The 12,625-nt window shown below is 40.9% G+C and overlaps 1 protein-coding gene across 1 annotated transcript in view; it reads right to left on the bottom strand.

Moving 5' to 3' along the window:
* LOC104078518 (plexin-B2-like) overlaps positions 1 to 12,625 on the bottom strand; it is a gene marked incomplete at its 3' end in the record, with an annotated part of 50,228 nt that overhangs the window by 16,464 nt on the left and 21,139 nt on the right. The window contains exons 10-13 of the mRNA XM_009580172.1: positions 10,303 to 10,395; positions 9,042 to 9,123; positions 4,575 to 4,747; positions 2,156 to 2,304 (exon numbers count right to left, since the gene is read on the bottom strand). Coding sequence (XP_009578467.1) covers positions 2,156 to 2,304; positions 4,575 to 4,747; positions 9,042 to 9,123; positions 10,303 to 10,395 — 497 coding nt within the window. The remainder of the gene's footprint in view (positions 1 to 2,155; positions 2,305 to 4,574; positions 4,748 to 9,041; positions 9,124 to 10,302; positions 10,396 to 12,625) is intronic.

Genomic DNA, 12,625 nt, shown 5'->3' on the forward strand with positions numbered 1-12,625 from the left:
TGGGATTACTGCTATTCTTCCTTAAGCAGTGCACGACTGCTTAAAAAAAAATCAAATAGAAAAAAAAAGCCCAACAACCCCAAATTACTGGGTATAATGTACTTAAATCGGGACTTATAATAAACGGATTGTCAAGTCCCTCTGCAGATCACTCCAGACTTTTCTGCCTGGGTACTGGCAAATGGACAAAATTCTCTAAATTCTTGCATGTCCTGGCATGTGTACGGCTGCCTGAGTCTGTTCCTCATCATCTCTCTACTGTATTCTTGGAAGTTGTATCTTCTTGTCAGGCAGAAACAGGAAACGGTGCCTTTGGAGGAATTTCTACCATATGTCAAGCTAGGGAAAGCAGTCGGGGGCCGGGGCTGGGGGGTGTGTGTGGGGGAAACACCGTAGTGTGGTTAGCAGAGATTTCAACTGAGAAAAGTTCCCTCCCCTCCCTTCCCCCTCATTACAAATGGAAAACTACAAAGAATGAGAACACGACTTCTTGAAGGCCAACAATTAAATCACCGCAGAGCCAGAAAGCAGCCTTAAGTGCCTTAAATCTTGCTGCTCTCCTGCCCATGGGAGCAACTGTCTCCTAAAAATGACTAGCTTTTTACCGCAGAAGAATAGGGGAGCAAGACTAGGCACTTTTTTTTTTTTCCCAATTAAATTAAATAAAAGAAGGTAATAATAAAACAAAAGAATGGAGGAAGATAAAGACAGAAAATTATAGATACCTATTTGGAGATTTTGAATAACTTCTTTTTCAAGGCTTCCCTAATGGAGAACATCCTTCAAAACCCCCTAATTTGTTGATAAATGACATTATGCAAGTTGCATTTGTTCTCACCCATTACCACACTGGCAGAGCTTAGGAAACCAGTAATGTTGCTATGATACAAGGAACCAGTCATCTCAGTTCTGGCTCCTTTCCATGTATTTAAAAATATCAAAAAGCTTTAGAAAAAGCCAAGAGGCTGGGGAAATTCTTGTGAGGCTATGCTGCAATTCAGTGCAGCTTTTGCAAACACTGAAAATAGGGAATGGGAAAAGATGACTGTAAAAGAGTTGGGTATTTTGTGGATGGTGATGCACATGTAAACACCCAAGTGATGGCAATGGATTTAGGAAGCAGTAAGACATATACAGCTATATACACATTCTTAAGTCCTAGGAAGCTTCTAAGTGCCTGATCCACAAACTGACTAAAGCTAAACATTTTTCAAAATCTAAAAAAATCACGTGGGTATCTTCAAAATTCCTTTCAAAACACGCCACAGAAATAGCAAAAAGTTAGTGTATTTACACTTTAAATTACACTGAAGGGAAAGAAAGCCAAGATTTCAACTGCAGCTTTAAATATCAAAAGTGAAGGAAAGAAAAATCACACTGCTTAAAATATGTCATTACTCTTAATATTACTACTGAACCTTCATGCTATGCTTTTTATCAGCTAATATCAAAAGGGTATTTATCTCTTGAAATTAGATGCTTGATATAATCTGTAGCAAACACCTAGATACCTAGAAGAATTTAGGCACTTTGTTTTAATTTTTGGCACTGCTTAAGAGTGTGACAAGTAATCCACAAAACATCTACCAACCTGCTTAGGCAATTCAACATCCATGGACTTGTTGGCTCTGCGATGAAACTTAGTCATCTAAAGCTAAACCAAAACTCTGGGCTCCCTCCCTGCCCCCAGGAAAGAAACTCTGTGGCTGGACTAAACCAAAAAGATGTAAGCTTCCTCTTGCTTTGCCTACTTTCCCATAAACCTTGTATGCTCTCCTGTACTGTGGTTCAGATTTAGCAAAGATTTTAATGACTAGATGCACACCTACAATGCCTTTAATTTAAAAACAAATAAATAGTCTTGAGACACCTGTAGTAATAGTTCATGAAAGCTTTTCAAACAAGTAAGGAAAAAAAATTCAGTCACTCAGAAGCAGGATGGTAGTGCGCTATTGTAAATTTGTTCCTGTATTAGAATCTGTAACAATTTTAAATAAAGACTCAGACATGTTACTATGAAATACTGCAGGTATATTGCACTAGTTCTTTCTTCTACTGATAATCTCTTATAACCACAGGAAGATCATCTTCTCCTGAAAATGTACAGAAGTTCCTTTTTTCTTCTAAAATCTTGTGAAAAATATCCAGCAATTACCTTGTGGAAACAGAGTAGAATTCCTCTTTGAAAAGACACTCCTTGTCTGCCACCGTTATATTTTTTACATCTTCCGCTTTTATTCCCAAATTAGATCCCATTATGGTCAAAAGAATTCCACCATTTAGTGGTCCAGTTTTTGGCTCAATCTGTGTTTGCATGAGGGAAAGTAAAAAAAAAAGCAAAATTAAATACTGCAGTGACCATGTTGCTCTTCCATATTATTTAAAGCTACTTTGACTTATCCGTACTTAAAATGCAAAAGATGTTTCTTGTAGGACTGCCACAAAAACATGCTATGTAACTCTTTAATGTTAATTAATAATTTGCTAGCTCAGAACCAGTATTCATCAACTGCAGATTTCATGTCTCCTGTGGCAGACTGTTATCTATAAAGCTCTTTCCTGGTGTTTACTCTGTTTTATGTTTGCTTCCTCTGCTAAAGCACCATGATTTTGAAAAGCAAGTGGATCAGGCTCCTCTCAAAATCATTCCACGGAGCTTTTCCAGCATTTTTTTGCCATGATTTTCTCCCTTTAGGTTCAGACCAGAGCAGCACACCTTCCTAACACACAGTGCTGCCCCACATCGTGTCTTCAAAAGTTCCTCTAGTCCCCTGATCTTCCCTACTGCATCAAATGGTAGGATGCTGCAGTACATGGGCTGATGCTAATTAAATAATTTGCAATTAAAATGAGGACTGTGAAAATCCTGCAGTTGCAGTGGACTTCTCAGGTTGAAACATGGCCCGAACAGGCACCTGAATTCTGAATATTTGTTAGGAGGCTAACCTGCTTTCCTATGTAATATTTGGAGCACCTCCAGCAAGACCTTTTCAGGTCTTCAGCTTTGGAGGGCTGTAAGTTTACCATCAAGAAGAGGGAGGTTGCACAGTCCCAAATGTGGTAATTGGAAGCCAAACAAATACAGCTTCTGAAAGTCTGGACTTTAACGTCTGCTCCATCAAAATCAGAGTTTCTTAGATCTAAGCAAGTCTGAGCACAGAGACATGGCTGCTGCTGCCTGCTGCCCAGCCCAGCTCCAGAATCACTTGCTCTGTTTTCCCACTGGTTCAACTTCCTAAAACTTCTGCCCACTGGCCATCCCATAAATAAACTAGCTGAAAAATGACTCAATGGTTTGTGTAGATGTTTCCAAATATTTTGTGCAAATCTGAAGCTAACAAAAGCTTTGAAAAAACTAATATTTTAGTATTTAGTATTTAATCCACAATCACGTACAAACAGAATCCCAGGTGAAAACACTTTTATTTTTCTTAGTTTTCCTTTTCCTTCCCACTCAAATCATCTTTATCTGGGCACAGCTATCACACAAGTATTCTTCTCCACACTTTATGTTGAGATTTCAGGGTATTTGCCTTCCTTGGCAGACTTCAACTGTTTACCTGCCACTTTTTCTTAGATACACCATCATGGCCAACCTCATCCAGCATGCTGCTGGTCTGCCAGTACCCACACTGCACCTCTAACTCTACAGCCTCAGGAGATTCAGCGTCTCTACCAGTTTGAGCCACAGGTTTCAGAACTAAACAGTTCCTATTGAGTAAAACATCCCTGTTATGACCCTCAACCTCTGTCATATGGTTACCACATTTTGTGATAGCTTGGCATATGTTCTCATCAAACGGTGTGTCTGAGTTTCAAAGTACCACTGTCGCAGCAATTTAGATTTGCCCAATGGAAGTACACATCACTCTTTTCTTGACGATTATGCCCAGAGAAACAGCATTTGGCTGTTGCTGAAAAGGACAAGGATTTATCACTTCTTGCTTTGGCTACTGGTCGACCAAGGTGGACAACACTCTTCCCTCGCCCTGGGTGAATGCTCCAGCTGCAGAGTAAGTCAGGGGTGCACATTTGGCCTCTCTGACTTCTTACATTCAACTTCTACAGCCTTGGGTTTGATTCCGGTGTGGACTGGAAAATATCACTGACACCTGGAAAACACATTGTGACGCAGAAACAACCCGCTCCCTTATTAAATACTATTTAAAAGTCTAGTTTGAAGCCTGTTAATGAGCCTGCTAAGTGCTTGTAGTTCCACGAGCAGTGAACCTCTCTTATAGACTTATTTCAGGTAAAAAGGACTTCAGGAGAGAAAAAAATCCATGCTAATTCCCAAGAATCAAGTGCCAAGTTTAACCGTACACTGCTAGCCGGGCTTCTGGCACAGTGAGGACAAGGCTTGAAAAACAAGGAGTCTCAAAGGCTCCATTCAGTCTCTTATTTTGAGTCTTTGCAAACCTCTCACACACATCACTACTGGCATTATTTCCTTGCAGCTATTTCAGAGGCTTACTTAACACTCTAGGAAAAAAACTGCCTTTCAGTATGAGCTTGCTTGGATGCTTTCTCCTGAAAAATAATACACTGGTAGGGAGAGAAAAAAGCAATCTTACGCGAGTGATTTCTGGATGAGGACATGTGTTGGTGGGAGGAGCATGACAGAGTTTTTCATAAACGCACTTGCTGGGCTTGCCGTCTTCTTCACACCAAACACACTTATAGTCGCGATGGGCCGCGAGGCATAAGCTGCAGTCACTTCGTCCATAAGAGCAGTTGTACAGAGTCACTGAAATATGAACGATATATGCACTTAGACATTTTCCTCTGTTTTAAGGATATTCAGTGTGTTATAGGAAGGAAAACTAACCCTATGTACAAAGCCTGCCTGTTGCTTAGTTGAGTTGTGTGAAGAATATGCACACTCTGTACTTGACCCCTGAATGATACTAAGAGAAAACTGTATTTTTCCCTGTATGGAAAAACCTGAAATCTATCCATGTGCAGAGTATGAATAAACTACCAAATAGAACCCAAATGCATTTTTGTCACTCAGGCATTGTCAAAACGTTTAAGTACAAAGTCCTTTCTTTGACTATTCTCAATGAACCTGCCAACTGTTCAAACAAACAGATCCTCCTGGCATACCAGGAGTCAGATGTAGAAGGGTATAAACTTTTTATGGGTGTCAGTAGGGACAGACATCAGCTGGCATGGGACCTCTGCCAGTTGCGTATTTAAAGGAAGAGAGCTGCCTTTGTTGGCTGTTTCCAGGACATTTGGGCCCTTCCAAAATCATCACTAAAGCCTGAACCGAGTAGAAAGTTAACACTTAATGAAGTGTTATCCTTTGTTCAAGTTAATACCTCTTCATTTCTCCATTCTTCTCTATTTTCTTGCTTTTGTTTTCCCTTTTGTCTTGAATTGCTGTCCTGAGGTATGCCTTATTCCTTCTGTAGTGGGGTTTAATTCCAGTTTTTCTGAGCCAAGAAATCAGATCTGACAGTCATGCCTCTCTTACTGATGAACCACGCACCAACTGTCCCAGACACTAAGCTTGTTTTGGCCCCCATCAATCTTTAGCATGATGCACAGTCACTGAACAAAATTAATTTTCCCAAATAGATGCAAAGCCTTGAGACATAGCTGGGTGGTTCAACACCATAAGGAAAGCCTGGGCTTGCAAGAAAACATTTGGAGATGCACTTGAGAGCTAGCCCAGGAGAAAACACACTGAAAAGATGCCACACGTTCCTCTAGGGGAAGCGTGCAAGTTGCACAGATTACTCAGTGTGTGAGTGCTGTGCTTCCCTGGGAAGGTGAGCCAATTATTGTAAAGAGGGGAACTTTTTGTTCCTTCCTTTTGTGCTCCTTCCCTTCATCCCTGCTTCTCTCTATTTTTGGCTGCTCTTTTTTTCTGGCCACACAGCCTCACCCTCTGCCACTGAGGCTCTGGCACTTGTTGAGTCTTCTTGTAAATCAACTTAACTTACCAGAACAGCAGAAAACTATCCAGGTTTCCTCCTGTGCTCTTTCAAGAGTTAAATGTGCTCACAGATGGGAGTGGGGAGTACAAGACAAGAGACTCAACATCTCCCCTTTCCACTAGTGATAAGCTGTTTTATGTGCTCATTAAGTCTCAAAAAATGGTACCCTTCATGACATTGGGTTTTTTTTAAAGGAGTTTCATCCTTAAAGAAGCAGGAAGCAAAGTGAAGTAAACAGAGGTGATCAGATGGGGACAAAAGAGACTAGGATAAATCCCTTTGAGACTGCATATGGTAAAGGCCACCAAAAATGTCTCTTTAAAGAAAGCTTTTATTCTCAGAGGAGCAGGACTCTAGGAAGGACACCAGCAAAAGCACCCTCCAGTCACTAACATTTCAATGCACTTGATATCTTCCTAGATAACAGCAGCAGCAGTAGCTTTTTAAATCTAATTCCAAGAGGCCACCATGTCAGATTCCTACTGAAATGAAAAAGCAAAATGAGAATGCTGATTTTCCATTATTTTTCAGCAGTGCCCTTATTCCCCTGCCAAGCATCAACAATATTACAGATGCCCAGAACTTGGCTACAGTCTCTCTGCCACTTGCATGAGAGCATACAATCTCATAAGGGCAGTTTTTCTCTAAATGATGCATATTATTTAGACCTCGGCACTTTAGTAGAATAACACATTTTTATTCTTTCCCTTACACTGAGGAGTTAATGCAATGATGAAGGCTGGTTTTAACCCTTCTTACATCTAATCAGCATATCCACTTGATTTCAAGTGGCTCTACCAGCATAAACTCAGTTGAGACACCACTGGAGGTGTATACAAAGCTGAGGGACTTTGGCATTTGTAAGAATGAATCAATGAGAAAGAGCATCCATTTGATTCAACCCCTATCTTGAATTCTCAAGGAATCGATGAGCACAAAGCAGGAGTAGCATCATTTGCTTCATATAGTGAGCACATCAATACAGAAGTCACTGAGCAACAAATATAACCCAAGCAATATTTTCAACAGTTTGTGTGCTAACTATTCACTCCGTATGTTGGATGTGAACACAATGCTGGGGAAAAGCACCGGACTGACAGCCCTGGTACGTTGCTGTTTGCTTTTATAAGCAGAAGGGACGGCGCGGGCAGTGGCAAGGAAAAGTTTCCTCGCTGCAAATTGCTTTCGCAGAAACTGGATTGCTTTCTTAATCCAGCACTCTGAAAGGCTGCTACTGCACAGGCACTTGAGCAGGTAATATTGTTAAACAAATCTTCCCCTTGCCTTCCTAAACCCTGCATTTCCCACCCACACTGCCACATGGCCACCTGATACAGCATGGGAATATGCTTACTGAATGACTTTGTTATCCTGCATTGGCTGGACAGGGATTTTCATCCCATCCCTCAGTAAACAATGTCAGTGCTGCAATGTCTTGACGTCCCTCACATTCAGTTGCATAAGTGCAATGGAGAAAGCTACGGCCTTAAAGCATTAAACACTCCCCCTCTTCACTGATCAGCTCATTAAATGTACCAGCAGCAAGCCACTCATTAGATTCAGACTCTTATCCATCACCTTGAGACACCAGCTGTGAAATCATTGATAAAAAGGACAAAGGATAAAAGGGATATATCGGATTTCATACTGGTCAGAACCCCCGATGGCTTGAGATGTAAAAACGCTATCGTAACTTAGTATTCACTAAGTGTTATACAAAGAAAGGGCTCTTTCACTGGCAGGTTCAAAGGTGCTTCTCAGTAGCAACCATATACCCAAAGCCAATTCTTTTCAAGATGCATAAAAAACATTATGCTCCAGATTTCATATGGCAAGGAAATTAAAAAGCAGGAGAGAATTTGGATTAAAAAAAAACCCCTTTTATAATAAAAAGAGACATTTGTTGATAATTTTTCAATCTCCCTCTTGCAAGGGTTCTATATTTCAATTCAAATGATAACATTTCTTTAATAAATCAGCTACTTCTTTTTTTCTATGTTTTTCTCAGACTGGGAAAAAAGATGTTGGGAGTATTTGGTCAAAATTCTGCAGTTTGAAACACCACAGCCTTTGGAATGGAAATTAAGACAGTGTGAGATTGTAATGTGATCTCCCTGTTACATTCATGCCAGGTCCTCTTTTAAGTGCTTTTAACACTGCACACAGAGCCATAGGAAAAATCCTCTAAAAACATACTTCTATGCTGCCAATAAGAAAGGGAATAAATTGAAATATTGTACAGATGGAAGAATATGGTCTGAAGATTTAATCTGCAGGGGAAATTACTTGAGGGCAGTATTAGTCTTCCTGACGTTGACCCATCACACAAGTAACAAGTGTGTTGCCTCGCAGTTTTTGCAAGATTATGCCTTAAACTTCACTCCAAAGAAGTGTGAGGTATGTCCCAGCGCCCAGATATTGCTCCACTGATTTTGATGGAGCTTCCTCACCTCAGCTCAGGACTAGGCTCACAGACATAATTGCTTCATTGTTGTACATTGAAAAATAAAGAAATAAGCAATTTATATCAGAGACCAAGTCTTTGTGCTATAAAACTTAATATACTTCTGGTTGTCATAGAAATAAATGAATGAAGTAATCAGCTGAAAGCACACTGAATGTTTCTGTGTATTGCTGATTGCCAGCAGATGTAAAGACTGCAGAACTTGTCCGAGCTGAGACCCAGCTGAAAGTTGAGATTTCAGACGAAGTCCGTATGAGCGGCAGTGAGAAGGATCCCCCCTCTGCTATTGGAGGCGGCAAGTTCATTGAGGAAGGGGAAATGGCCATTGAAAAAACATAAACTACTTAAGTACGTTTGAACTGTGAAGCTTCGCTATTAAGATTGCCCTTCAGAGCAAAAGCAAACTTGAAAATAATGGTGGCATATTTAAAACAGCCTTTAATACATACAACACTGATGTTTAATTCATGAGTTTAGTATTAATAACTTTTGATCTGTCAGATTTCATTGTTTCACCCAAACCATTAAAATCTACAAAGGTAACATTCTTATTCACATGACTCCAAATTATGAAGGAATAGATTTCTGTTTACTGTAATTAACCTCCCTTTAATCCTGTATTTCATACGTACCCATCAGTTTGCTGTCAATCTTGACCTTATCTGTTCTTATGGATAAGTTAAGTTGTAGGGTTTCATTTGCACTATAGGAGAACTGGAAAAGATGACACAATAGAGATATTTATACCTTCATTTAGCAAGTTTAATTTCATGCGTTTTCTATGATTCTCAATAATCAGAGCTGTGAAGGTTTTAGAAACTATCCCAAATCGTATGGTCTTTTTTTCATCTTGTATTTTCTATAAAATACATTTATAGAAAAATGTTTTAATGAACCTAATCCTTCACAATCAGAAATTTTCAAGTATCAAGGGACAGCAATATCTGAATACCCGCTTTTCATTAATTTAATTTACATTTGGTTATAAGTATCCAAGTAGCAAAGGTAATGTTCAAATTCAGTAAGTATAGCTGCTGACCCTGCTGAGTTCTCCCTTTTCACACCACGTGGCCCCATTACTTCTGTGGACACAGCAGACTCGCACCACATGGAGGGGAAATCTCTTGCATCTTTTGCAGTGCAACCCCCTCGTTACAGCCAAAGCACAAAGTTCACATGCTCCAAGACATGAGCTTCTGCTCAGGTTGAAAGACAGCAGCAGTAACAACCGGTGGGAAAGAAAAAGAGCAAAGAAAAAGCTTTATAAAGCAAACACTTTGTGCTAGGCTCAAATGCTGCATAAATGCTAATTAGCTCTCAAAACTACTCTGTTAGTAAGCTTGTAAGAAATAAAGGTTAAAGTCAGCATAACATTTGTGAGTCCAACTTTGGTAAATAGACTATTTTTTTGAATATTATTTCTTTTCTCTGTAAAATAAACCAGAGTGAAAGAAGCATAGCTAATAAGTAGCCAAACAACAATATGCTGTTACCATTCCCATTTTTACAGACGTAAAATGGGAAAGATAATGAATTGGAGAAGGAGAGCTCTGAAATTCTCATCTTTTATACTCAATGATTTCACCAGATTGCATAAAAAATGAAGAATAAAAGAGGAATAGACCTGAATTCCTCCAGTGACAGTTCAATGAATCCATGGATTGCATAGATAGAGAAATCAAGGACAAAGATTGAGGGCTTTGAGGGGAGACCCCAGGAGCTCTAAGCAAAAGCTGCTGCCTTTGACTGCTACTGCCAAAGGAGAATCTCCATCAGAGGTGACTTTCTTCTCTGAGGGAAACCAATATTATCCCTATATTTCTGGACACCTGTGGACACTGGAACTGTAAGAACTGAATATATTTGGTAGGTGAATCATATTTTTGCATTTACCTCTTTACTCATGAATGAAAATTTTCCTTCATCTGATTCATCAACAGGAGCTTCGAATTCAAATTGGCTGTTTCCAACCACAAATTTTTTACCCTATGGAAGAGAAAAGTTCAGCTTAAAATTTGTACAGCATCACCAAGCTTAATGAACTATCACTAGGCAATATCCTGTTCAGCTCTGGAAGTAATAACACCAAATGGAGAAGGCTAACCAGTTAAAGTCATCTCCTGAAAACAAAGCTAGTGAAACATCGAACCAGTGCAATCTGCTGCTTTGCTGCACCCTTCCAACATTTGTTAAAGGTGAAAGCACTAGAGCAGTACAAATAAAGCAAGCACATCTCTAGCACTCCGTTTCAGGGAACAATAAGAAAAAGCCAAGAGATGTGAATACTGGATGGCTTCACACATCAGATGTGTTATTAACAGAGCTGTGTGAGTTCTGCCCTTTAAGGTTTTCTCTGTAGGGATCCTGGGCAGAGCAGAAATGCAAGAATTACAAGGGAAACTGGAATAACATCTCTCAGACCTTGCTGGCTTTGTTTCTCCTGCCTCACCACAACTCCAGCTGTGTTTTCACAGTCTTTGATGGCAGCACCAGCTTAAGGGTATCCCTGCCTCCTAGACACCTTCTTCCCCCTCTCTTCTCCCTAGGCCCTAAATCCACTCATTCCTGCCTTTAGGCTGCAGCACATACTGACCTGCGCTGCACTAGCAAAACTCTCAGATTGGTTGTTCTGTGATTCAACTGAGGAACTGACCTGGCTAAAAAACAAACACATCACCCCACGACACTGTTTCTGTGCTGAGTCATTCTCTTGCTCTGGCCCACAGCACAGCTGCACAAACAGCTTTGCCAGAAGAACCAGAGAAAGAAATAAGTAGCAAGGATATTTTCAGGCAGTATTGTTGGTAAAGACTTATGAAATCAGACCCTACTGGGGACAAGACCACCTTCACTGTTTTAGAATCACAGAATACCTTGGGTTGGGAGGGACCTTCAAAGATCATCTAGTCCAACCCCCCTGCCATGGGCAGGGACATACATTCAGGTTGCTCAAAGCCCCATCCAACCTGACCTTGAACACTTCCAATGATGGGGCAGCCGCAACTTCTCTAGGGGCAACCTGTTCCATTGTCTCACCACCCTCATCGTAAAAAATTTCTTCCTTACATCCAATTTAAATACACCCTCTCTTTCAGTTTAAAACCGTTGCCCCTTGTCCTGTCACTACAGGCCTTGGTAAAAAGTCTCTTTCCGTCTTTCTTATAAGCCCCCTTTATATATTGAAAGGCCGCAAAAAGGTCACCCTGGAGCCTTTTCTTCTCCAGGCTGAACAATCCCAATTCTCTCAGCCTTTCCTCATGTCAGAGGTGTTCCAGCCCTCTGATCATTTTTGTGGCCCTTCTCTGGACCTGCTCCAACAGGTCCATGTCTTTCTTGTACTGGGGACCCCAGAGCTGGACGCAGTACTGCAGGCGGGGTCTCATGAGAGCAGAGTAGAGAGGCAGAATCACCTCCCTCGACCTGCTGGGCATACTTCTTTTGATGCAGCCCTGGATACGATTGACTTTGTGGGCTGCAACCACACATTGCTGCAACCGCACATTTCATCCACCAGCATCCCCAAGTCCTTCTCCGCAGGGCTACTCTCAATCCATTCATCCCCCGACCGGTATTGATATTGGGCATTGCCTCGACCCAGGTGCAGGACCTTGAACGTGGCCTTGTTGAACTTCATGAGAACTTCACCTTGATGCCTTCTGTGGATGTAAAGAACTAGTCCCTGCTTTTGTCCAGAACTGCTTGAGTCTTGGAGTACTCGGCAAAAAAATAATAGTTACGGTATTCCTCTTTCCTGCTCCAAGGGTTAGTAAGTTGTCTCCTGCTGTCATCTAAGCCCTGCGTATGAGGATCTTATCCTATTTATTTGTAGCTTCAATGTATTCTTCAATGCTGGAATCATTGGTAACTCACAGGCCACTAGCTTTATCCAATTAGTGCACTGGAAACCTTTCCTATTGCACCTTCACTGTGACAGGCTGGGTAGCAGACGCAAGAGCCCACCAAGGTTTGGGGCTGAGGAGGAGCACACGCTTTAACCAGGTAAAGGGCCTGACTCCAGTCTCTGGGAGGTTTATGTTATAGAAGGGAACAGACCTTTTACTTCTTCCTTCTCAGAAGCTGCATATAGAAAATAAGCTACTGACTGAGCTCTGAAAAGCCTTTTCTGAAAGTTTTACAGCCCATTCTGCTTTACAGAAAACATCTACATATTCCAAGTTTTAAAGCACCTTACAAATCCCTTTTTTGAGGAACGCTG

This window comes from Fulmarus glacialis, unplaced genomic scaffold, assembly GCF_000690835.1.
Source record: "Fulmarus glacialis isolate BGI_N327 unplaced genomic scaffold, ASM69083v1 scaffold12166, whole genome shotgun sequence".
Lineage (NCBI taxonomy): Eukaryota > Metazoa > Chordata > Aves > Procellariiformes > Procellariidae > Fulmarus > Fulmarus glacialis.